The following is a 27,720-nucleotide window of genomic DNA, read 5'->3' as shown; positions in this document are numbered from 1 at the left end:
CTGTCTGTATGAAATTCGCGTCTCAGCGACGCTGCCATATGTGGAAGAGTGCGGCTTCGCCCCTCCCTCTTCCTGGACTCCCTGTGAGTTCCCTGAGTGATTGTGCACTATATGTACCCCGGGCTTTCGCCCTTGGGTCTTTGGTGTCAGATCTCAGCATGCACGGCGTTTTGCATTGGGTCCCCTAGCGTAAGATATCTTACGCAGTACGAGAGACCTCTCGTAAGAGAACGTACTCGGTTACTAACGTAACCTCGGTTCTCTCTAGAAGAGGGAACGAGTACTGCGTATCTTGCCGTGCATGCACACGCTCTGGTTGCTTCGATGATGAAAAACCAGATAATAGCTGCCTGCGAGCGGTATTTATAGGCCTAGACCACGCCCATTTCGGCGGGACGTGACGCAGCGGGCGCGAAGTGCCCTGATTGGGTCTGGCGTCACGCCAGGCCTCGCTCGATAGGCTGCTGCAGTTGCCGCAGAGCAGCCAATAGGCGCGCGGGCTGCCTCGCCTATGTCTGCATGCTGCTGCAACGCGTTTTGCATTATTACAAAATTAAGGATAATTTTTGGCTTCAATATCTCGCGGAAAAGGGATTTTCCCCTAGCGTAAGATATCTTACGCAGTACTCGTTCCCTCTTCTAGAGAGAACCGAGGTTACGTTAGTAACCGAGTACGATTTACAGACGTGATCATGTCAACGTTCACATCTTCCTCCACCAAACACAAACCACAGATCAGATTTCCACTGTGAGTAACCTCTATTATGAGCTTCATAATGAAACCATTATGACACTTTATTCTTTTTTTTCTTCTTTTTTCTTAGTTGTCTAGCCTTTTTAATTAAATTGCTTGTTCTATGTGTCATGTGTGTAAGACTATGTACAGTTTCTATTTATTCCTGTAGCCTCTTGGCCAGGTCATGTTTGTACATGAGAAGTGGTTCTCAAACAGTTTACCTGGATAAATAAAGGATACAAAAATAATAATAATAATTACTATATAATTTTATCCAAAGCTTCTCTTTTAGTCTCTTAAGCCAAAAAAAAAAAAAAAAAAAAAAAAAAATTATATATATATATATATATATATATATATTATATATATATATATATATATATATATAACAAAGTAATTTGATTATAGTCTTCATTCTTCTAGTGTTTGAGTCTGTTATAAACTGCTGTCAAATACATTTATTGTCTTTGTCCCTGAGTGTCTTTAAAGGGAAACTGTCAACAAAGAATTTGAATGATGAAATGCTTTCAAATGATTTAATTACAGACACTAAATATATAAAGATTTATTATTCAATTATGACTGAAACTTAAAGACATTGTTTTTGAATTAGATGATGGTTTACAAATGTGAAAAACCAAGAAAAACACCTCTAATAAACGCTTAATAATTTCAACAGTTATTCATTTATACAGAACATTTGATACAGAATAAAACTATGTTATGTAATTACTCAAACAAGCGAACTAGAACAAGCAACAGTATCATTGTCAAGCTTTCACTAACAGACTAACAACACAAGGTTATGACAAATATAAAGCTTATATAAAGAAGAACGAACTACAATATTTTCAAACCATGTTAAAGGACAAATAAATGCTGACAGAACATTCAAACATGTGGACAGAATTAACTCTTTAATATCAGATTGAAGTTTCTTCCTCTCTTACGGCGTACTGACTTTGGTCTTCAGCAGATGAAACTGAAATACACATAAATCATTGATTCAGTGAGGGAATATGTGAAGAGAGAGAGAGAGAGAGAGAGAGAGAGAGAGAGAGAGAGAGAGAGAGAGAGAGAGCGAGATTGAGAGTGAGAGAGAGAGAGAGAGAGAGAGAGATCAGACAGAAGTTTTACCTCTCGCTCTGTAACATTTGTAAAGCAGCACGACTGTCGCTAGCAGATACGGAGAAGCTGCCAGAAGAGAACTGAGGATTTTGAGGACAGAAATCTGACCTGAACGTGACACTGAAAAACAGAAACACAAGAACATTATTGAGCAACATTACAGAGCTCTGAAGGGCTTTCAGAAAGTTTCTCGAAGAACCCAAAGTTTGTGAGTGAATATAAAAGCTTTGAAATATTTTTCCTCCCGTCTCATATTATTCCACCACCATTTCCCTCTTACAGCTCTGTGTTAAAGGAAGAGTTCATTCACAAATATATATTCTGCCACATTTACTGACCTTCATGTTGTTCAAACCTGTTTGAATTTCTTTCTTGTGTGGAAAATAAAAGATATTTTGAAGGAACTTTTAATTTCATTGTATGGAAAAAACAACTTCCAAACACCTTCTCATATGTTCCACAGAATAAAGAAAGTCACACATGTTTGGAACGACATGAGGGGGAGTAAATTATGACATCATAGTATATTAATATAAGTTATTCATTTTAATGTTTAAGAGGCACGTACAATTGTTTTCCTCTTCAGACCAAAACTGTATGTTTGACACTGAACATATATGAGCACAATCAGATTCATTCCTGCTTTCAAATGAAAAACTGAATTAATGAAAAGTCAGATTTTAACAGGAAAGTCTCTAACAGTCTCTTGATTTCATTGAATTGTGTGATGTTTTTTATAAGGTGTTGATTTCACTATATTTCAGCATATTCTGCATGTGATTTGATAGTTCAACTTAGTTATGTGAAACAAACACATTCTGTCATGAACAACTGTCATCATAGAGAATGTGGAGGGTTTCTGAAAGCACGTAAGCTCATTGGCTGCTGATACAGCAGGAACCAATCAGCTGTGCCCTATAGAGAAAGATGTGATTGCAGACTGAGTTAAAGACCGGTCCGCCAGCGCCATCTAGAGTTTCATGACAGAACTTTGTATTTGTCAATACCTGATTGTCTCCAGCAGAAATAAGAGACAGAGACTCATATATATGAATAGTGTGGCGTATCTCATCAGATGCTCATGAATAAAATAACCTCTGACTGAGATCCAGCTGTGGAGTGACTGTCCTCTCTCTGTTTTACAGTAGTAGAAACCCTCATGTGACTTTGAGACAGTAGTGATGCTCATCTCTCCTGTCGTCTGATTCTGGATCAGTGATCCGTCTTTATAGAAATCAGCGCTGAGGATCGGGGAGTTTGTAGATCGATGTAAACAGTGTAGAGTCAGAGTCTCTCCCTCAATCACAGGATCAACAGAACTCTCCAGAATCACCTCACCGTCTACAAACACAAGAAACACATCAACAGATGTAGTGATGATACAGGCTGTGTTAATCAGAGCCATACTTCAGTTATTAAGAAGATCTGGAGGGTCAAAATGTTCACTACCTTTAATCTGAGAAACTGATACTTTTATTCAGCAAGGATTCATGATCAAATGTGACGCATTGATCAAAAAAGACATTTATGTTACAACAGATTTATATTTCCAATAAATGCTGTTCTTCAAACTTTCTATTCATCAAAGAAGAAAAAAAGCATCACGTTTCCCACATTTTTTTTTTTTAACATTGATAATGATCATAAATGTTTCTTGAGAAGCAAATCATCATATTAGAGTGATTTCTGAAGGATCATGTGACTCTGAAGACTGGAGTAATGATGCTGAACATTCAGCTTTGAATAAATTACACTTTACAATATATATATATGAAGACTTAAGATGCAAAAGCCTCTAAGTGCCATCTGAAATTTTCTTCTAAAATGAGCATTTCTTTCAAGCTCGTATGTTTAAGTTCAGTAATTTCACTTTAATTACAATTAATAGGTCATTTTCATTGCCATTAAAGTTAAATAACTGAACATAAACATACAAGCTTGATACAAATGATCATTCTAGAAGGAAATTTCAGATGGCACTTAGAGGCTTTTGCATCTTAAGTCTTCATATATATATATATTTTAATTGTTTTTATTTATTTATTTTTTATATTTCATATGTAATAACACTAGAAAATTAACGTTTTCATGCATTTTTGATCAAATAAAAACCAGCCCTGGTGAAAAAACCTATTTCCAAAACAAAAATACCAATTCCAAACTTCTGAATATTTTATTTTATTATAGAGTATAAATCTTGATATTCACTGTGCAGTATTCTGATATTCAGTAAGTTTATGCATAATCATATGACTGAATTCTCAATTTTATTATTGTTTTAATCTTGAACAGATTGTTATTTATTGTGTTTTATAGTTGTAAGCGTGACTGGACTCACCATGTACAGTGATGTTTCGAGGACGGCGTTTCTCTCCAGATTCAGACTCACACCAGTACACTCCAGTGTCAGATGTGCTGAGAGAGTCCATTACACATCCAGATCCTGTTTGATTTGCACAAGTTTGTGTGTCTTTGTCTGTGTATCTTCTCACTGTCCATCCAGCAGAGTTACTCTGATCCTCACAGCTCAGAGAGAGAGAGTCAGATGAGAAGTGTTGACTTCTGCTGGGCTTGATGACCAGAGACACTGGAGCAGAAACTCCTGAAAAGAGGAAAATCTCCATCAAAACTGACAGCACAGAGACTGCAGTGAAACACAGATCCGGATGAGCACAAGCATAAACCCTCACCAGTGATCCACAGTGTGTGTGAGCTGCTGTTGTGTGTGTAATAGGCTGGTCGTCCTCTCTCTGCTCTGCACGTATAAACTCCTGTGTGCTGTAGAGCAGCAGGACTGAGAGTGTAAGATCCTCCAGCTCCTCTGCTGCTGTCTGACAGATGATCATGATCTCTGAACCAGCTGAACGTCCAGCCTTTAGAGGAGCCTGAAACCTCACAGGTCAGAGTCACTGATTCTCCTTCAGTTAGCCACGGCTGTGGAGACACTCGCACTGATGCCTGAGCTTCAGCTGAACAAAACATCACGAGTAACAGAGCCGTAGAGAAACTGATGGAGAAGCTGATCACAACACACACACACTCACCTGAGACAGTCAGTGTAACAGCATCACTGCGCTGAAAGCGTTGAGTGTGTATCTGTCCTGTACAGCTGTATTTACCGCTGTGAGAGAGATCAACACTGCTGATGTTCAACTCTTGTGTTGAGCACAGGCTGACAGTGTTTTTATATTGGTTGTTGGTTCCCTCTATTTCCCATCTGTATGTCCACTCAGTGTCTCCTGCCCACTTTATATCACATCTGAGAGTCACTGTTTCTCCTCTAAACACTCGTTCATCAGGTCGTACCGTCAGCACAGCTTTAGGACTCTCTGTACAAACACAGATTATTGCAGTTATAGTTTCAGATGTTGTGTAGATATTGTCTCTGATCTGTATTTGTTGCATCACACACTACAGTCTCTCTCACCTGTAACATTTACCCACAGTGCATCACTGTATTGTGTGTAATAGACTGGTTTCCCTCTTCCAGCTCTACACCAGTACTGGCCTCCATCACACACTGAATCAATCTTCAGGCTGTAGGGGTTTGTTTTCTTCTTCTCTGTCTCAGGGTTCAGTGTGTGTTTGTACCAGTAAGAGTCCCAGTTTCCAGTGGACGGATCCATGTGACAGGTCAAAGTCACTGTGTTTCCAGTCAGTGCAGCTCCTGCAGGATCTGATGTGAGTTCAGGCTTCTGCTTTAGATCTGCAGGAGAACAACAACAGATTCAGATCCTCAAGAGTCAGAGTTCACCAGCGTTACACAAATCATTGAGTTCTCTTACGAGAGTCCTCTCGTACTGCATTTTTGACAAAAAACGCTACGGGAAAACCTCTTTTTCACGAAATACTGAAGCAAAAAATTATCCTTAATTTTCATACATGTAAAACGCGTTGCAGCAGTAGACAGCTATGGCGAGACGGCTCGCTCGCTCATTGGCTGCTCTGCGGCAACTGCATAAGCCTATCGAGCGAGGCCTGACAGAATCAGGCCAATGAGGGCGCTTCGCGCCCTCCCTGCCATTTCCTGCCGAGGCGGGCGTGGCTAACCTCTATAAAAGGAGCTCGAAAAGGCTGATTCACTTGATTTTCATCTCTTCAGCGAAGCTCACGCATCGCTGGATCACGAGGAAGCACGCGTCGTTTGATGCAAGCACTTCAGCGGGACGAGCCCTCGAAGCCGCTGGCCAGCGCCGCCTTCTACCGCCGTACCTACTGCGCTTTCCGACGCCATATCCTTTCCATTCTATTGTTCTTGTGTGTGTGTGTGTGTGTGTGTGTGTTCGCTTTGCAACACTCACCCCTAAAAGAGCTGCGTCTTTTTCAAGACGCCTTCTCATGCAGCGCTCGCGCTCGCTGACGGCGAAACGCCCTCACTCCGAGCCAATTGCCTACGGCGACTCTGAGGACTCGCCGGGCATCCTTTCCGAGGCTGCCCTTCCTGGAAGCGGATGGCGGGATTAGTTTTTCTTTACGTTACAAGAAAAGCTACCCTGCCTCTGCACGCGTCATTCACCGGCGAAGGAGAAAAGAGTGTTCTTAGTCCCACCGTTGGTCGGTCTGACCTCTTTTCTCTCACATTTCTCAGTTCCCTGTCGGCGACTGGAAATATTATTGCAGCAAGTGAGTCTGTTATAACACGCTTGCCTGCCAGCAAACGCCGAAGAATACGTGTTGACGCTGCTTTCATAAGCTGTATCCCCCTGTGGCTCAGTGGTGGAATTATATGTTTTCCGCATGGGAGACCGGAGTTCGAATCCCGGTCCAGCGGCATATATATTTATGCCGCCAATGCTTCGCTCTGCCAGTCCCCTGAAGGCGGCTGCAGAGAGGCATTTTGCAGCCAGCAAGCGCGTAGTACCCGCTTGCCTGCAACCGAACACCGTTTCTACGGTTCCCGTGCGTCACTGGCGAAAGGAGAATGGAATGTTTTCAGCCCCGCTGAAACTGGGCGATATCCACTCTTCTCACATTCTGGCATTTTTCAGGCATCTGAAAATGTTAGTATTGCATGTTGTGCTTACTCGCATGCTTGCCAGTGGTAGATTTTTAGACTTTCGCGCGGGGGATCCGAGTTCGAATCCCGGGTCTGCCGGCAGAAAATATTTATGCCGCCGAATGCAAATCACTCTGTTTGTTCCCCGAGAGGCAACTGCAGACGTATTTTTTGCAGCCCACGAGCACGTGGTACATGGCGAAGTCCCGGCCACGGCCGATGGCGCTATATGTGTAGAGAAGATGCCCACTGCCTAGTGCCCATCCCTACACATTAGCACAGCCCTTCACACAGGGCCCGCGCTCATATATTCGACTCGGGTCGATCACGCACACAACATAGTGAACGTGCCCACTGCCTAGTGCCCACAAACACTATGTTCTGCATGCCTTGTGGTTTCTGTAAAGACGAAACCTGTTTGCATTCACTCTGCTCAGGCAGACAGTGCACTCATTGCAGTAACTGTGCCCGCTCTCCCGCGCCCACACTTACTCACGGCCATTATATGTCCTACGGGACTCGCCCAGCCCTCCTTTGCTCGGTTAAACACCGCAGCGGGGTCGAGGGCAGGCATTCTATCCGCTGTGATCAGCGCGCTTTTCCCCTCGGTAGAACGCGCTTCATAAAAAAAATAAAAAAAATCCCGGCCGCGGCCGATGGTGCTTCAGGTGTAGAGCAGATGTCCACTGCCCAGTGCCCATCCCTACACACAAGCACAGCCCTACACTCAGGGCTCACGCACATAAAATCGACTCAGGCCGATTGTGCTTCCAACATAGTAAAAGTGCCCACTTCCCAGTGCCCACGAACACTATGTCACACAGATCACAGGTTTTCTGTTGTCCCGGCCACGGCCGATGGTGCTATAAATGTAGCGTTGATGCCCACTGCCCAGGTGCCCATCCCTACACACAAGCACAGCCCAAAACTCAGGGCTCGCGCATATACAATCGACTCAGGTCGATTGCGCTTCCAACATAGTGAAAGGGCCCACTTCCCAGTGCCCACGAACACTGTCTCACAGATCACAGGCTCTCTGTAATATCGAGACCTGTGCGCGCTCGCTCTGCTCAGGCAGACAGCGCGTCCAAAGCAGTAAATGTGCCCGCTCCCCGCCCACATTTACTCGCAGACATAAGTCCCACGAGACTTTCTCAGCCCTCCCTCAATCAGTTAAGCACTGTAGTAAGGTCGAGGACGAGCGTTCTGCCCGCTGTATTATGCGCGCTCCCCGCCTCGAATGCCACAGAGGTAACGCCTTTGTTTTTGCGCCCCGAAGCACCTCTGTCGCACGGCGAACAGAGCGCGCTTCGCATCCAGCCCTTAGCCAGCCATGCAGAGGCATGGGCTGCGCTTCCGGGGTTTTCGGGACTGGGTGCTAGGCATTATAAAGAGAGGCTTCTCGCTACAGTTTTGTCGACGCCCTCCACGCTTCACAGCGCGCATCGAAACTACGGTGACGTTAGAAGTAGCACACCTACTTCGCGCCGAAATGTCAAAACTGTTGAGCAAAGGAGCGATAGAGCATGTACCCCAAGCTCAAAGCGAAGGGGGGCTATACAGCAGATACTTTCTAGTCCCCAAAAAGGACGGTGGTATCAGACCCATACTGGATCTAAGATGACTGAACAGAGCGTTAGTGAAACGCAGTTTCAAAATGCTCACGACCAGAAAAATCCTCGCGCATGTTCGCCGAGGAGACTGGCTTATGTCAATAGATCTGAAGGACGCGTGTTTTCAAATACAGATAGCGTCACATCACAGGTGATACTTGAGATTCGCCTTCGAGGGTCAGACATACCAGTGTACAGTCCTGCCGTTCGGCTTGTCCCTGGCACCTCGTACATTACGAAATGCATGGACGCAGCGCTCGCCCCTCTCAGACTCAGAGGCATGCGAGTGCTGAACTATTTGGACGACTGGCTGATCCTAGCTCAATCACGATCACAGCTCGTGGAGCACAGGACCGTTTTACTCGATCATCTCGAGAATCTTGGTATCACGGTCAATTGGACAAAGAGTTCACTGAACCCCAGTCAAACGATTTCGTTTCTGGGTATCATTCTGGACTCACAGTCTATGACAGCGCGGCTGTCGCCACAGCGCGTGCTGCACATTCAGCGCGCGGCGAGATCTTTCCGCCGCGGCGCGATTACCCCGCTCAGGACGTTTCAAAGGATGCTGGGTCTCATGGCCTCAGCATCATCAGTTCTTCAGTTGGGCTTGCTCCACATGCGCCCTATGCAGTTCTGGTTGAAAGCGCGAGTACCGCGCGGAGCGTGGGCGTCCGGCCGGTTATGTCTCAAGGTCAGTCAGAGCTGTGTGGCAGCTCTGATACCTTGGTTGGCGGACGACTGGTACCAATCAGGTGTAAGCCTGGGGACTTCCTCGAGAGTGAGGATGGTGTCAACAGACGCATCCACCTCGGGATGGGGAGCGCTGTTCGAGGGCAGACCGTTCTTCGGCCTATGGTCAGAACGGGAAAAGCTCCAACATATCAACTGCCTAGAAATGCTGGCAGTGCACAACGCGCTGACGCGCTTTTGTCCCCAAATCAAGGACCAACACGTCGTAGTCCGTTCGGACAACACGGCAGTGGTGTCCTAAATAAATCGCCAGGGCGGTCTGAGATCCATATCCTTGTACAGGCTGGCAGAACGCCTCCTAATATGGGCTCAGCACAATTTGCGCTCGCTGAGAGCAGTGCATGTGCCTGGGCTCCAGAATGTGGGCCCAGACAGGCTGTCCAGAAACAACATTCCCTTGGGCGAATGGTCTCTACACCCACAAACAGTCCGACTGTTGTGGCAGAGATTCGGCAGAGCGGAGGTGGACCTATTCGCGTCCCACGAAAACGCTCACTGCCCCGTATTCTTTTCCAAAAACGACAGCGCGCTGTCCCGGATGTGGCCGCGCTGCCCGTTATACGCCTTTCCCCTGCCACAGGTGTTAGAGCGGGTCAAGGAAACAAAGTGCCCAGTACTGCTTGTAGCACCGCTCTGGAAGAACCAAGCATGGTTCCCAGTCCTGATGCAGTTAGCAGACACCGCTCCATGGCCGGTGCCATTGAGGAGAGATCTCCTCTCGCAGGCCGGGGGCTCGATTTGGCACCCACACCCAGAGCTGTGGTCCCTTCATGTGTGGGCACTCAACGGGTATCCGTTGATCTCGCAGAGGGAGTGCTGAATACCATCACTCAGGCCAGAGCACCGTCAACGAGACGGCTTTATGCCTCTAAGTGGTCGGTTTTCTCCGGCTGGTGTACAGCTCGGGGTCTATCTCCCCTCGATTGTGAGGTGACGGAGGTCCTCTCCTTCCTACAGGAGCTGTTGGATAAGGGCAGATCCCCTTCCACGCTCAAAGTTTATGTGGCGGCTATTACAGCGTTCTCTAAAGCAACGCTAGGTCAGTCACTGGGAAGGAACGATTTAGTCATCCGCTTCCTCAGGGGAGCCAGGAGGCTGAATCCTCCCAGACCTCCTTCAGTCCCTATGTGGGACCTTTCTACGGTTCTGGCGGCCATGAAAGGTGCCCCTTTCGAGCCTATCCAATCTATTAGCCTCAAACATTTGTCTTTCAAAACAGTGTTTTTGATGGCTCTCGCTTCGGTGAAGCGCATAGGTGACCTGCACGCGCTCTCCGTGAGCCCAGCGTGCTTAGAGTTTGGACCTAATGACTCTAAAGTCATACTCAAACCTAAGCATGGCTACGTGCCAAAATCCCTCAACACGCCGTTTCGGGCTCAGGTTATCTCCCTGTCTGCCCTGCCGGGATCTAGTGAGGAAGGGGACTCAAGTTTTCTTCGCCCCGTTAGGGCTTTAAGAGCTTATATGTCCCGCTCTGCTGTCTTCAGACAGACTGAGCAGCTCTTTGTCTCGTTCAGTGGACGTTCCAAGGGAATGGCTGTTTCGAAACAGAGTTTATCCAGATGGATAGTTGACGCCATAGCGCTAGCTTATACTGTCAAGGGCCTCCAGTGCCCATTGGGAGTTAGAGCGCACTCCACGAGAGGCGTTGCCTCTTCGTGGGCTTGGTCCAGCGGGATTTCCTTACAGGATATATGTACGGCGGCAGGCTGGGCCTCGCCGTCTACATTTATCAGGTTTTACAACCTAGAGGTTCCCACCTTGCAGGCTAAGCTACTATCGGTATAATCGATTCAGTTGTCTAAACCAGAGCACTGTAATCGTATGCGCAACGCGCTACCGACTGTTTTATGGGCGGAATTGTGTAAGACCCACATTTCCCATATTAGTTCAGGTTTCCACCCTGTCTATATGGTGTCTTACTCGCGTCTGTAGACGCGGCCTTATATGGGACGGAGGGAACCCCCTTTTGTCTCTAGACTCTCTCTGTGAGGTCATGTTTCACGTCTGCGGACGTTGCAGTATAGGGAATAGAGGACACCCCTCCCTATTTCCCAGACTCTCTGTGAGTCTATCTAGTGGTTATGCACTGTATACTTGGCTTTGCTCCAGTGATCGGTGTTTTTCACCACAGCACGCACGGCGTTTTACAAGGGGTTCCCGTAGCGTTTTTTGTCAAAAACGCAGTACGAGAGGACTCTCGTAAGAGAACGTACTCGGTTACTTACGTAACCTTGGTTCTCTCTAGAAGAGGGAACGAGTACTGCGTTCTCTGCCGTGCGTACGGTTCACTCTGGTTCGCTTCGGCGATGAAAATCAAGTGAATCAGCCTTTTCGAGCTCCTTTTATAGAGGTTAGCCACGCCCGCCTCGGCGGGAAATGGCAGGGAGGGCGCGAAGCGCCCTCATTGGCCTGATTCTGTCAGGCCTCGCTCGATAGGCTTATGCAGTTGCCGCAGAGCAGCCAATGAGCGAGCGAGCCGTCTCGCCATAGCTGTCTACTGCTGCAACGCGTTTTACATGTATGAAAATTAAGGATAATTTTTTGCTTCAGTATTTCGTGAAAAAGAGGTTTTCCCGTAGCGTTTTTTGTCAAAAACGCAGTACTCGTTCCCTCTTCTAGAGAGAACCGAGGTTACGTAAGTAACCGAGTACGTTTTTCAGTCAGTAATCAGTATCAGTTCATACAGAAGAGAACTAAAGTGATGAAAGCATTATAGATCTGAATATGAACTAAATCAACAATGTTTATAATTATTAGTAAAAAAAAATATTTTTTGATATTCATATCCAGTCTGCATGTATGTTATTTTGCATTTAAATGTATCACACAAATGTGGATTATACAATATTTACATCATTATTTAAAAGTGTTTAAAATCTTGTAGATTCTGTATAAACTCACTTTATTAGTAAAGATAATGACTAGTAAACCTGTTCCTTTGTGTTTGATGAGTGATTTCTTTCAACATCTGGAGTTAATTTTCCTCTGTCATATTCAGTAAAATGTGACCTGATCCAGCAAAACGAGTCACAGTGACCCAAATTTCAAAATTGAGATTTTGGTATTACAGTTTTTGCCCGTTGCTTGAACACTATAGAGCCATGCTTAGACTAAAGTAACACAACTTGAAGCTTTTGTTACCATACCTCAAACACATGTACCCATACCGTGAGGTAAAGAGAAATATGAGCAAACAGAAATCACCATGGAGAACCACCATGGAACGCAAGTGGCAGAAAACTAAACTACAAATTCACTATGACATCTATAAACAAAGCCTTGGCAATTTCAATAATGAGTTATGCAGAGCCAGACAGCAACACATATCGGAAATGATCAATAATAGTATTAATAATACCCGCACTCTATTTATCATGGTTGACAAGCTTATAAATCCAATACAGCAAATAGCATCAGAATTAACATCCATTATGAAATGTGATGAATTTGCGTGTTTTTTGTGTGAAAAAATGATAAATATTAGACGGATTATTAGTACTACACAGTCTAACATTGATTCTTTACCATCATTACAACCACCAAGACATAACTTGGTTACTATGTCACATTTTAATGTAATCGACCAAAAACTCCTAGAAGAAATAGTTAGACATCTTAAATCTTCCGCATGCTGTTTAGACATACTGCCTTCAGACTTTTTTAAAACAATATTTAGCTCTATAGCAGTAGATCTGCACCAAATAGTCAATAGTTCTTTGCAATCAGGCATTTTTCCTACGTCCTTGAAAACCGCTGCCATTAAACCCATATTAAAAAAGAGAACAATGGATGCTTCTATAATGAACAACTATAGACCTATTTCAAATCTCCCTTTTATAGCCAAGATTATTGAGAAGGCTGTTTTTATTCAACTAAATGAGTTTGTGACTTCAAGTGGTCTTTTAGATACATTTCAGTCAGGTTTTCGACCACAACATAGTACTGAAACTGCCCTAATTAAAGTTTTAAATGATATACGGCTGAATACTGATTCTGGTAAAATAACAGTTCTGGTTCTATTAGATCTCAGTGCAGCATTTGACACTGTAGATCACAGAACTCTTATAGATAGGCTGGAAAACTGGGTAGGAGTCTCTGGGACAGTCCTTGACAGGATCAGTTCGTACCTGTATGGTCGGAATTACTTTGTTACCATCGGAAACTCTGAATCTGATAGGATTGGCATGACATGCGGAGTTCCACAGGGATCAGTTCTTGGACCACTTCTGTTTTATCTCTATATGTTACCTTTAGGCCAGATTCTACATAACAATAACATTAATTACCATAGTTACGCTGATGACACTCAAATATATATGGCTCTTAATTCAGATGATAATAGTTCAATAGATTATTTGTGCCACTGTATAGACCAAATAAAATATAAACCAAGCAGGACTCTTAGATCAATGACCTCAGGTCAGCTAGTGGAGCAAAGGGTTAGAACAAAACATGGAGAAGCTGCGTTTAGCGTCTCTGCTGTACACGACTGGAACAAATTACCAGAAGATGTTAGATGCGCCCCAAATGTGTTGATTTTTAAATCCAAATAAAACAGTAAAAACATTTCTTTTTTCATGTGCTTATGATTGAGCTCTTAAACCTAGTTATACTGTACAGCCTTATAGTTTCTTATGCGTTTTTTATCCCATCTTTTACATTTTTTATTTTTTCTTGTATCTGTGTATCTTGTTCTATTATTATGATGTTTTTATTTGTTTCTTTACTATTTTTCTTTGTAAAGCACATTGAATTGCTTTGATGTATGAATTGTGCTATATAAATACATTTTGATTTGATTTGATTTGATAATCCGTTATGAATAATAATTCATTATATTTATACGGGCGTATAAACGCTACAACAATTATAGACACGTTACACCCGATACAATCCATTTAATAGATCATATAAAATCAATCAGAAGCGACTTAATTAAAAGCCAGAGAGAATAAATAAGTTTTAAGAGCCGATTTAACCCCCTGAGGTCGGCAATCGCGCCGGCGCGATAGGCTCGTTTTTGTTCATATCAGTTCAAACGAGAGTCCAAATACTCTGTTGACTTTGATCTTACAAACCAGTTTCATACATCAATCGATCCTGTTAAATGTGTATTATTTTTGTGTATACTCACAATAAAAAGAAAGTGTTGTACTTTTTGCCAAATAAAGAAAAATAAACATGATGTGAGTTCTGCTTTCTCTCTCTGTCAGTGAAGTCAATTCTGAAACGCGTCCAAAAATGAACAATAACTCAGTGAATACGCAGTCAAACAGGCATACAGACACACAGGCATGAAGCTTGAATTCTCTTCTTTTAAATGAAGTATTCTCAGTTTATGTAATCTGTAAGAAAAGAGCGAGACGTTCTCATCTCAGCTAATTATTTTGAATGTGACCCCGCCCACGGAGAACGCGCGCTATTCAAACGCAAATGACTGAGGCATCCAAACTGTGAACGCCCCCATATCAGCTCGAGAAAACACATCAAGTTTATTCAGATCATTGTACTTGTTTACACCGTCTCGCGGCGCTGTGAGGAATAATAATAATGGAAAATGTACCTCAGAAGTGCTGGTATTTCGAGGAGCAACGGATGAGCTGAGTAATAGGCTACTGTAGTAAGTTTTTTTCCCTTCTCAAGTGAATCGCGTTTCTGTGTGTGAATGAATGAACGGCAGAGATGTGCGCTGTTTACCACAACTTGCAAAAAGACGGTTTAAATTTGAATCGCATGTCTGTGTTTGAATGAATGATCCGCTTTTAGCAAACTATATTGCTACACTGAGATGAGTAAAAATCTAATGAAATATGTTGAAATAAAATGTATTTGTATAAGCAACGTTAAACTGCAAATTAACATTTATATTCCTTATAATAAAAACGAAAGCCCTATGTTACAGACATATGAAAGACAACATTTCGTTGACTAGGTTTGGATAGATTATACATTTTTACTGTAAAATATCTGCCACCTCAAATAAGCTTTTGTTTGCCAATTTTTGCTCATATGTTAAATATAGTATGTTTTGTCAAAAATAAAGTAATCAAATAATCAATCAAATCCTTAACTTTTTTTACAAAGAAAGATTACACTTGAATTGTTGTTGTAATTGTAATCTTTTTAATAAAAAAATATATTTACAAGGTAGATGTAAACAAATTTTAAAAGGTAAATATAAGCCTTTTCTTTAAATAATTTTTATTGTGTTTTATTAGTGACACATTTGGGGAGAGGACACATATTCCAAAACTGAAAATACAGTATGAGAATTAACTGCACAATTACTAGACATGTTTTCCTTGGATATTATACAATTTGAAAGCACAATTTGTGGAAAAAATTAAAAAAAATTTAGATGCTTCCAACTGTGAACCAATTTGGTAGAATATATATATATATATTGCTCTTGCATTCTTTCTTGTGGCTATAGGTGACACACCTGAATGAATGGCTCATTAAGTATGTGGGCCCCATTGTCTCCTCAGGTGTGAATCACTAAATATGCATGATGGTGTTGGATTGTTGACGCCCCTTGCGCATATTGCCTTTACAAACAAAAAGTGTTTTACAAGATTTAAATCAATGTATTGTGTTATGTGAATGATTAGGCAGGATGATTTTCACATCATTTTGAAGAAAAAACTCTAGGCAACGACATCCATTACTCAAAAGTCTTATTGACACATATTTAGTATGTGTTTTGTGGCCTTATTTCAGAAACTTTAGTTTTTAGTTTTTTCAAAAACCATGCATAAACATTATTCTCTCAAAAATACAAACATGTACATACATGTTGCTCACATATTATGGTAGCCCTCTTTGTGCTAAATAGAGTGTAATTACACCTTTGCCATTAATATGTTTATAAGCAACTGAAAAAAGCACAAATGTCAGGGCATGTCAGAAAATCTCAAGGACCCCAAAAACACCTCAGACCCCAGAGGGTTAAAACTGGATAATGATGGAGCCGACCTCACAGCGAAGGGCAAACTGTTCCAGAGTTTAGGTGCCGCAGCAGAGAAGGCCCGACCACCCTTGGTTTTACAGCGAAAGCGTGGGACAGTTAAAAGAAGCTGATTACAAGACCTAAGAGTTCTTTGGGGAGTGTACAAAGTCAGAAGGTCAGATAAGTATTTTGGTGCAACACCGGATAGCGCCTTGCACACAAAAACTGCAAGTTTAAAATTGATTCTGAACTTAACCGGAAGCCAATGTAAAGTGTTTAGGGTAGGTGAAATGTGATCTCTCTTTTTTGTACTGGTCAGAAGTCTCGCTGCAGCATTTTGAGCAACTTGCAGTCGAGAGATTGTACTTTGAGGCAGACCATAGTACAGGGAATTACAGTAGTCCAGCCGTGATGTAATGAAGGCGTGGATTACAATCTCTAAATCTTTTGGAGACAAGAAATGTTTTACTTTTGCAATCGATCTCAAGTGAAAGAAACTGCCTTTTACCACTGAGCTGACTTGTTTTTCAAAATTAAGTGCCGAATCCAATGTAAATCCGAGATTCCTTACATGAGGTCGAGCACTGACAGGGAAGGAACCGAAATTAAAAGTAGATGAGGAGCTAGATGGGCCTAAAATCAAAATTTCGCTCTTACTTTCATTTAATTGTAAAAAATTATTTGCCATCCAACATTTGATCTCCTCAAAACAGTCACACAGTGCTTCCAGGGGATAAGACATATCAGTTTTTGCCGGTAAAACAGTGGTAGGATATCCTATGTTTAGGATATAACAGTGGTAGGATATCCTATGTTTCTCAAAAATGGCACCCAGTGACAACATATAAAGTGAAAAGAGGAGCGGGCTTAAAATGGACCCTTGGAGCACACCACAGAGTAGGGGAACAGGTGTAGTAAATGTAAGTAAATGTCCCCATATTTACTGAGAAGGTTCTGTTTTTGAGATACGAGGCTAACCACTGCAAGGCAACACCCTGAATGCCCACCACTTTTTCCAACCGATGCAGCAAGGTACTATGGTCGATCGTATCAAAAGCAGCGCTTAAATCTAGTAAGACAAGCACTGCGTGCGATCCGGTGTCGAGGATTTGCAAAAGGTCATTGTTGACCTTCAACAAAGCAGTTTCTGTACTGTGCATAGATCTAAAACCAGTCTGAAAAGTATCAGAAATATTGGATGTACTGAGATAGGTATTCAACTGGCAATGCACGACTCTCTCTAAAAGTTTAGAAATAAAAAGCAACTTGGATATAGGTCTAAAATTATTGAGAGATGGATCCAAATGGGGTTTCTTAAACAGAGGGTGAACTACAGCATGTTTAAAACTAGCAGGGACAATTCCGGTCGCTAGAGAACTGTTAATAATATCTGTTACAGCTGGGCACAAAGTTTCGAACACTTCCTTAAAGAGACGAGTAGGAACAACATCAGACTCACAAATGGAACATTTTGCCCTAGAAACAATATCAGCCAGCTGAGAAGAGGAAACAGGATGAAAACAAGTTAGTGAATCGATTGGTGAACAGGTCAAAGGTGGATTATATATTGCTGGCTTAACCCTCTGGGGACCAAAAACGCGCCTGCGCGTTTTGCTCGTTTTTTTTTTTAGCAATGAAAAAAAAACACTGAATGCTCTGTTAATTTTGATCTTTCATTTTCGTGTAATACATCAATCGATCCTGTTCAGTTTCTATTTTTTTCTGTATACTCACAATAAAAATAAAGTGTTTTGCTTTTTGACAAATAAAGAAAAATTAACATTGAAAATTAACAATTTTCAAGTGAGCAAAGTAATTATAAATGTCCACAGGAAGACGATATGTTGAGTTCAGTTTATGCAGATCCAGAGATGAGTAGAAGATAGCCATACTTGTGCAGATATGATAACCAAGAGTCGAAACAGCAGTGTAGAAAAGTACATTAAAACAGCTTTGACATGCCAGAGCAGTGAGCAGGAAGGACAGCATCCTCTGTAGTGCCACCATCACCTGGTCTATGTCCTAACACACGTCTGTGAGGCCGCTTATGTAATAGATGGCCGACAAGTAAATCGAGAGATATCCACAGCTATCCGATCCTCCAGCCGAAAGGCGGTAGCGTCCCAGTCCGCAGCAATCCGTCCGAGCGCAGAGCTGAGTCTATGCGACTCCTCCGTGACAGGCCGATGGTAAAATAGATGAAGAGTATGCAGGTAAGTAAAGTTTAGTAAAGTAAAGTTTATTTCTAAAGCGCTTTTCACAGATAAAATCACAAAGTGCTGTACACGAGTAAGGTAAAACAAACAATATAAAAAAATGTATATACATATGTAAAATCAAAGTGACATTAGTGAAAACCCATCAAACAAAAGCTTTCTTAAATAAACAAGTCTTTAGATCTTTTTTAAAAGAGTCAACAGAGTCTGCCAGACGCAGAAACAGGGGCAGGGCATTCCACAGTCTGGGGGCAACAGACTGAAAAGACAGGTCCCCTCGGGTCTTATAACGAGTCTTGGGGACCATAAGCAGGTTCTGGCCAGAGGACCGAAGAGTGCGGCTAGAGGAGTGCGGGGTCAAAAGGTCCTTGATGTACTGTGGGGCCTGACTGTTTAAGGCCCTGAAAGTCAGCACTAAAATCTTAAAATCAATCCTGAATTTTACAGGGAGCCAATGGAGAGCCAACAAAACGGGAGTGATATGAGACCTTCTGGGGGCACCAGTTAGAAGTCTAGCAGCAGAATTTTGAACCATTTGCAGTTTGTTCAGAGCTGACTTATTCAAGAAGGTAAAGACAGAGTTGCAATAATCAAGTCTAGTTGATATGAAAGCATGAATAATAATTTCCAGATCCTTCTTTGACAACATTTTGCGTATTTTAGAGATATTCCTAAGGTGATAAAAGCAGTTTCGGACAAGCTGTTTTGAGTGTATCTCCAAAGACATGGCCTGGTCAAACACAACCCCCAGGTTTCTAAGGGCTGGATTTGACAGAGGAGCCAAGAGAGCCAAGGTGCTGTTTGATCAGCGGGATCTTGTGGTCTGGAGCAAAGATCAGTGTTTTCAGTCTTACTTGCATTTATCTGCAAAAAGTTAGAGGCCAGCCAGTCTTTGATGGAGGACACTCACTCTAAGGACAGTGACAAACGATGGAACTCAGCATCATTGAAAGAACAATACAACTGGACATCGTCGGCATAGAGATGATACGATACATCCTTAAAACAACCCATAATATGACCAAGTGGCAAAATGTACAGTAAAAACAAAATAGGGCCCAAAACTGACCCTTGTGCCACTCCGCAGGACAAATTGGTCACATCTGACTGTACATTGTTTATAGCAACATTAAAGGTTCTGTCATGAATATAGGAAGAGAACCACTGGAGGACAGATCCAGATAGTCCCATCTCATTATGAAGCCGGTTGATCAGTATACTGTGATCTACCGTGTCAAAAGCAGAAGTCAAATCGAGAAGTACAAGTACAGTGTAGCGGCCAGTGTCCGCTGCCATCATCACATCACTAGAGACTTTGATAAGAACTGTTTCAGTGGAGTGCAATTTTCGAAAACCAGACTGAAAAATATCAAACAAGTTGTGCTGCTCCATAAAGGAGGTCAGCTGGCATGCCACTACTTTTCTAAAATTTTTGAAATAAATGGAAGTTTTGATATGGGCCTATAGTTATTAGGTTCTGAAGGGTCAAGATTGGGCTTTTTAAGGATCGGGTTTACCACAGTGTGTTTGAAGTAGCTGGGGACTGGGCCAGATGCAAGTGACAGGTTAATTATTTTTACCACACAGGGGCCAACAATATCGAACATTTTCAACAACAGGGGTGTTGGGACAATGTCAGCGGGGCTTGAAGACGGTTTCATATTTCCTATTAAGGTCTTCACATCCTGTAGGCTGACAGGAGTGAAGGACGACCAAGACAACACCATTGAGAATTCAGTAGAACACACAGTGATTAGGGGAACTTTAACACTGGGCCTAATGTCTTGTACTTTGTTCACAAAAAATGACAAAAAGTTGTTACAGTCCTCATTTGTGTACACAGGCACAAGAGGAGCTGAAGGTGCAGTTAGATTTCCGATGGTGTCAAACAAGACCTTAGGATTTTTCTCATTGCCTGACCTAAGATTGGAAAAATAAGACGAGCGAGCCTGCTTTATCAATTCATTCAGATCCAGTATCATATCTTTTAAATGGAGTCTGTGTACCTCTAATTTAGTTGTTTTCCACAGACGCTCAGTCTTACGATATTTTCTCCTAAAACTACAAATGTTATCATTCATCCATGGGAGAGTTTTTTTATGTGACCCTGAAATGTTTTTAACAGGCGCTACCATATCCAAAATCGACAGACAGTGGTTGTTGAAACTTTGCACAAATTAATCAACATCCTCACAATCAACAAAGGAGCGAGAGTCAAAGGAGGCAGAGAAATCACTAAGTGTTGTCTCACTAATGATGCGTTTTTGTGTTACAACATTGCAGGCAGTAGGCATCATGATAAGTGACAAATTAAAAGATATACAACAATGGTCACTAATTTGAAATTCCTCCACACTCAGTTTATCAATGGTTAGGCCACAAGAGAAGACCAAATCTAATGTGTGACCTTTTTTATGCGTGGGGCCAGAAACGTGCTGTACAAAATTAAACGAGTCCATGGTAGTCAACAATTCAGCTGCAATCAAACAAGTGGGATCATCAATATGCAGATTAAAGTCCCCAAGGACTAAACGCGATCTAGTTTTATGATAGACGTTAAAAACTCAGAGAAATCATCAAGAAATGTGCATGCAGGACCAGGAGGTCGGTAAACTAAAACACAGTAATAGGGGTGTGTTTTCCCAACCTTACACATCTGCATCTCAAAGGAGTCGAACGAAGCTGTGTCCTTCAAACTGCAGCAGAAAGAGTCACGAAAGACCAGCGCAAGACTGCCTCCATGTCGCGCGAGCCGAGGAGTCCCAAACACGGAGCAGTCCGGGGGGCATAGTTCTTTAAGATGAAAGTGTTCGTTCTCCCGTAAACATAAAATCCAAGTTCTCCTTAGTGAAATGGTCATTCAGAGTAAAAGCCTTGTTCGCAATGGAGCGCGCGTTGATAAGTGCAATCCTGGTAGAGCGCGTGCGCGACAAGGACTGTCCTGGGGCAGGCTGGATGGCATGATCCGTCCGACAGGTAGCCGGGCACAGGGCACGCTGACGGGGCGTACGATGGCAAGCGGACCGGGTGGGGAAGATCCGTTCGGAGATGCACCACACAGGTGACGACGCACAGACCGCGTCCCGATCTGACTCGCAGAAGTCGGAACCGGCCTCAGGCACCGCTCACTCCCGGGAGCTCTGGATCCGTTCGGCCTGGGAGAAAATCCACGGGATCGCCACTTTCTCCTCCAGACTTGAACCCCAGCCCTCGATCCCCGCTTCCTTCTCCTGCCGTGGTGCCGGGTAAGCAGCAGGTATTCCGACGACGGCGCTTGGCACTCCAGTTTTGGAGGGAAAAACTCATAACATCTGCCGAAATCCATCCTACACCAGCCAGTAAGTGCCAATCCTCATCGGAGGAAATATAATTTTAGCGGACGACAGGCCTTCAGGTAGAACAGGCGCTCCCTTGAATCCAAAACTGATAGCTCAAAATTAAAATATAGGTGCACGCACGTGAAACTGAGCTGGTAGAGCAGCGGCAGTCAGACACGCCAGCGTACGCTCTAACCGGAAGTGAGATAAATATATGTTTATAACCAGCTAACAGGGAACGTTATCAAAACAAAAATGTTTTAACAACTTTCTTTGAACAAAAATGTGTAATATGGGAAAACACTCTGGTCTGGGTTTGTGGTTTTGACTTCAACACTAATAATCTGTAAATCACGTCATTCTCTCTGACTTCAGGACAAAACTCATCAGAACTGAACTCAATCGCTCAAGTCCTTTTCTATTATCAGGATACTCATGAATATCTCCTGTAACCATAGTGACAGTGACTAAATATTAAAGATGGAGACGCACATAAGACTGGAAAGTCACAATTTACATGATTTTATAATAAACCAAAACCTCCACGAAACACGCAACACACACACACACACACACTACACACAAGACGTGTGCAGTTACTGAATAATGAGTGAAGCGAATTTCTTCAGTCCTCTTATAACAACAGATGTGGCTGAAGATTATAAGTGATGAAATATTAATTTAAATGATCATTAAACAGATGTGAATATGAAGACTCACCTGATACAGTCAGTGTAACAGCATCACTGAAGTCTGTCCATGAGTCTGATCTCTCTCCTCTACACCTGTATCTACCACTGTAAGACGCATCAACTGTTAATCTTAAAATGTGATTTTCTGTTGTTGGTGGTATAAATGGATAGAAAATGAGAGTGTCTCCATCTCTAATCCATCTGTATATCCACTGAAACAATCCTCCTCCCTCTATGTCACATATGAGAGTGACTGTCTCTCCACTGAACACATGCTGATCTGGCCACAACCTTATTTCAGGTTTCACTGAGAAACATAGAAGTAAATATTGAAAAGCATCACAGTATCAAGATCACTGTCATGAACTCAAAACTTAAGGAGAAAAACACTCAGATTAAAAAATCTAGTTTGCTTGAAAATTGTAATGATTACATCAAAAATGTATACATTTGTAAAAACTAACTGAAACTGATGTATGTATCCAGTCTGCATGTCCTTTGTATTATTGATCTTCCAGTTCTGACCAGTAGATGATGCTGTTTACAGTCTGAGTGTTTAAAGATCTGAACTGAACTTACTAACTTCAGTCTGTCTGTTCTCAAGCCCTTTTCTCTTCCAGCCCTTCCAACCAAACCACACTGAATGAATAAAGCTAAGCATTGGTGCTCAAGATCTTAATGACATAAAAATGAGAAAAAAAAATCACTTTGCAGAACTAATTTCTGTTTTATACAGTGGATTATGATCTTTTGAAGTCAATGTCTGACTGAACTACTTTACAACTGCAAGACTGTTTGATTGATTGAATAAATAGCAGATTTCTGTAATGTTTTGCAGCATAAGGAACTACAGTCAGATGATTCTGTGAAATATGCAAAACATGGACATAAAACATCAGCAAAGAGACAAATGTGGGATCCTGATGTAAACATGAAGATAATATGGTTAAAAACCATAAATAGTAAACTACTATAACACAATTCACATTAGTTAAAAACTAAAATTTACTGCAGTAAAGCACCGTACCTTGACTGAGTCCAGAGTGAACGAGGGACATCAGCACTAAAAGCAGAAGAAACACAGATATGAAGCATTTCCATTCATTCAACACAATGTAAATCACACACTGAAACATGTCTAGAGTTTATTCTACATGAACTGAGAGTGTGTTTCTGTTGTGATGCTCATTCAGGAGAGAACCGATGGATTATTCTCCAGCATTTAACATCATCACACACAATGATGTCACAGGACTCGTGAACTGATACGAGAGTCGATTCAGTGATTCACTATTTGATTCACTGTTTGATTCACTGTTTGATTCACTGTTTGATTCACTGATGCTCAACAACAATTAAGCAGTTTGAACACTGAGCTTCACAACATACAACATCATATGACATTATAGGCTAATGTAGAAGATTTTATTATTTAGAAAATAAGAAATTTAGCTATATTTGTACACTATTATTTCATCTGTGTGTGACTTTGGGTTGACTTTCTGAAGCCTGAAGAAAATTATATTCATATTCTAGTATGTGTATTATATTCTAGTATGTCTATTATATTCTAGTATATCACACGGTACAACGACCTTTTACCCAAAAATATCTATAGGGTGTGTTACCATCTTTGGAAAAGGATATATGGTATGTGTGTGAGCTGAGCAAAAATCTGGAGTGGTTTTCTGCAGGAGACGGCCGGCTTTGTTGCAAAATAAAGTCTAATATTTCTGGCATCAAAGATCTCTGAGAAGTGATTTTTCACAAAAGAGAGAAACCAACAAAACTACTCATCAATAAATGTGATGTCAGTGTATTTCTGTTACTCTGTCTTCATATGGGATGATTATTGTATCAAAATGGTTAACACGTGCAAGCACGCTTATCAATGAACTTGATACATGTTGCAGAAATGTTTTATCCATTCCTTTCAACTTGCGTGTGCAAAATTCAAAATTGAACGAATGTGAAGCAATTTGTTCAAATAGAGACATTTTTGTGAATACAAATGTTTTCCTTTGTATTAGTGAATCATAATTTGCGCATGCAACAAAGAAGATGTGCATATGTGGATCAGGTGACACGCGTGCATTCATTGATGTCTTTTCTGAGTCGATCTCATTTGATTCATTTGGATTTTGAGACTTTCTTTTCGCGGTTTTTAAGCATTTCACAACCCACACACAAACAACTACAAATGAATAGGCCTGGTGCTAATTATTAATGTGTGCACAACTACCCATCTATTTGACAAATTCACAAATGTGTGTCACTACATTTAAACTAATAGGCCTACAATACAACTTGTGTGTGCAAAATCCAAAATCACATGAATGTGCAGAATTTTGTACAAATAGAGACATAGTTGTTAATACAAAACCTCGATTTTGTATTAATGTAGGCCAGAATTTGTGCATGAAACATGTAAGATGTGAATTTGTGGATGAGGTGACACGCGTGCATTCATTGACTCGTTTCTGAGTCGATCCTATTTGATTCATTTGGATTTTGAGACTTTCATTTCGCAGGTTTCGCTTAATGAGAGTGATATTGAAGCACCAAATTTAGTACACAATATAGGCCTACCTTATTAATAAAGCATACTTTATAGAGGCAAACAGATTACATCATATTATGAACAACACCCATAGAAAACCATTATAAAACGCTTAACGTGCAATCGCGCGTTACATGTTCAATAAGGTGTATTGGCTGAGTTTAAATATCACCGTCTTACTGCATTGACGTTAAGCTTTTTCTTTATAATATGCTCTATGGGAGGAAAACTATAGAGCCTACAGACAAGAGCCTATGAACGCGAAGCGCAGCGTTTCACGTTAATGGCATTTTCCTTCCTGAGCCTGTTAAAAAGAACAAGCTTAACATGAAATTCTGCAGTTGCGTTTAACTTTGCATGTGTATGGGAGAGCAACCGGTCCGAGAGCGCAGTGAAGTAAGTTTTAGGTTTGATTTTCGCCGCATTTTCTAAAGGGAAGGGACCATCTGCAAATTCCACTCACAGTCAAAAAAAAAAAAAAAAAAAAACGTCCAGTCATTCATTCAAATGAATACTTCCAAGGTTATAGTAAATGCCTAGTGGGCAGACTGACTTAGCCTACTGTATGTCCAGCCAATATCCCGATTGAACAGTACGATTTTTTTAATTACATAGTCAGGTGAAATGTTGCATTATTCACCTGTAGTAAGCCAGTCTAGTCACTAGGAACATACTACAACCATTTTGAACATGAAAAAACCCTTTTAGTGAATTACAGTATTTTTCTGCAGAATACAGGCTACATACATGAAGTAAAGTAAGTAAGTACATTTTATTTATAAAGCACATTTAAACATAGCAGGGCTATCCAAAGTGCTGAACAAAGTAAAAACAAATAGAATAAAACATAGGAACAACCAAACAGAACAGGCAGAAACAGCATCAGGAGATAATTAAAATGCCAGGGAATAAAAATAAGTTTTCAATTTAGATTTAAAAATAGCAATTTAAAAATGAAGGGAAGTATTGCCCAAATTTTACTTGTAAATCAGTCTTACAGGAACCTTCTATGAGCTTTGGAATTTGAAAATGTCTGTTTTTAAATATTAAAAGTAATTTGAATGAAAACAAATTATATGTTTTATCCAAGGGGCAACATTCTCATCTGAAAAATGAAGCCTACCCGGAAGTGCGAAAAACTGCAATACATCGAAAATCCGCTAGGGGAAGGTCCCAAAAGGGTGCAAATGTCCTTAGCCCCCATGTTAAAATGTCCGTTTTCACAGCATAAATTCATGTTTTTACAGGTTGGTCCCATGGACTTTTATTGTATTTTTCGATAGGTTCCGCGTGCCTGACAACGGCGAGGGTAGTGAATTTTTTTCTAACTCGTTAGTTTAGATCGTATTTAGATATAAAATGTATGACAAATAAGGGCGTGGTTAACTTTGATTGACAGCTTGATTGACAGCTTAGGCTGCGCCAACTGGAGAATGACAACATAAGAAGCGCCATTTTTTAACACATTTGAAATATAATACTACTGTTTCTGTATCATGAAATGTAGTTTTAAGAGTTTTTCAGGCGAGAATGTAGTTGTTTAAAGCTCAAATCTGTGGTTTATTTAAAGATTTATGAAAATTTTATCCAGTTGTGAGATCCAGCGATGACCGGGCGCTCGGCGCTCATGTACCCCGCCTGGGACAGCCTGTCCTCGGCTAGTCGTTTGCCGCTGACCCTGGCGTCTCTGTAGTGGTTAAACATAATTTGTCTTGTGTAACGTTATATCTAACGGGCGATTTTTGGTTTTGTGAATCTATAACTTGTTCCCTGGCCAATCGTTTTGGCTGAGGGGAAGTTTCATAACTTTATTAGCTATTTAATTTTACCGTTGTATGGTTAGACTAGAGCGCTGACTTTGTATGTTTGACGGAATTGTTTGCTTTATTTGTATAGCTTCTTCGTCTCTATTTGTACAAATTGCTTCACATTCATTCAATTTTGAATTTTGCACACGCAAGTTGAAAGGAATGGATAAAACATTTCTGCAACACGTATCAAGTTCATTGATAAGTGTGCTTGCATTTGTTAACCATTTTGATACTATAATCATCCCATATCTTCATAGTTCTTGTTCTCTTGTTTTGTGTTTGTTTTTTTAAGTTTTGTATTTTATTTTATTTTTTTTTGCTCCCTTAGTTTTGAGTTCATTTTGAGTCCATTGAGTTTTACCTGTATAACAAGACACTATTAAAAATGTATAAATAATATAGAATCATGCACCTTTCACACCACTACAATGCATTATATCACAATGTGATTAAAGTTTCACATCACTGATTCTTCACTGGAACAGAACAAGCTTCAGAACCAAATCAGGCCAAAGTGTTTGAGACACACGACATCACTTCCTGTTAGTTGTCGGCACCATCAACTTCACTGTGACTTTATAGTGGCTGCAAAAATAATTTGGACACTTGGTGTGTTTCACATATAGTACACTTTAATGACCCAAACCTAGTTCAGCTACAGTGAACCAGAAAGAAAACTTCATGCTTATTCTGGTCTAAGAGTATTTTCACACCTCGTTTGTTAAAAAAGCTATTTTTTTTATTAAAAAAATATATTGTTAATTAAATAATACAATAAGCAGTGAGGCTGTGGATTCATAGACTCTCCTACACAACAATCATTATTATATCCCATCTTCAGCTGAATACATTGCATTAGAAACATAAAACAGAAGATAGTAAAGAATATGATCAGATACTCACAGATGAGAGGCAGTGCACAGGAGCCCATACTGTCACATTAATA

General features: G+C 41.4%; 1 protein-coding gene and 1 long non-coding RNA gene across 2 annotated transcripts in view; one reads left to right on the top strand and one right to left on the bottom strand.

Moving 5' to 3' along the window:
* Positions 1 to 27,720, top strand: part of LOC309492584 — a 335,811-nt gene that overhangs the window by 44,399 nt on the left and 263,692 nt on the right. The window lies entirely within an intron of this gene.
* Positions 1,180 to 27,720, bottom strand: LOC309492434 (leukocyte immunoglobulin-like receptor subfamily A member 3). The gene is made up of 10 exons (XM_082161407.1): positions 27,678 to 27,720; positions 23,431 to 23,466; positions 22,432 to 22,710; positions 5,292 to 5,570; positions 4,909 to 5,193; positions 4,555 to 4,833; positions 4,203 to 4,466; positions 2,960 to 3,205; positions 1,874 to 1,984; positions 1,180 to 1,718 (listed from the first exon to the last, which is right to left on the bottom strand). Exons 1-10 carry the CDS (start codon positions 27,703 to 27,705, stop codon positions 1,660 to 1,662), a joined length of 1,866 nt encoding a protein of 621 aa, XP_082017533.1. The 5' UTR covers positions 27,706 to 27,720; the 3' UTR covers positions 1,180 to 1,659.

The sequence above is a fragment of the Leuciscus leuciscus genome (assembly GCF_965113295.1).
Source record: "Leuciscus leuciscus genome assembly, chromosome: 2".
Taxonomy (NCBI): Eukaryota; Metazoa; Chordata; class Actinopteri; order Cypriniformes; family Leuciscidae; genus Leuciscus; species Leuciscus leuciscus.
The sequence above is the reverse complement of the archived record's forward strand: the minus strand, read 5'-3'. Positions and strand labels throughout refer to the sequence as shown.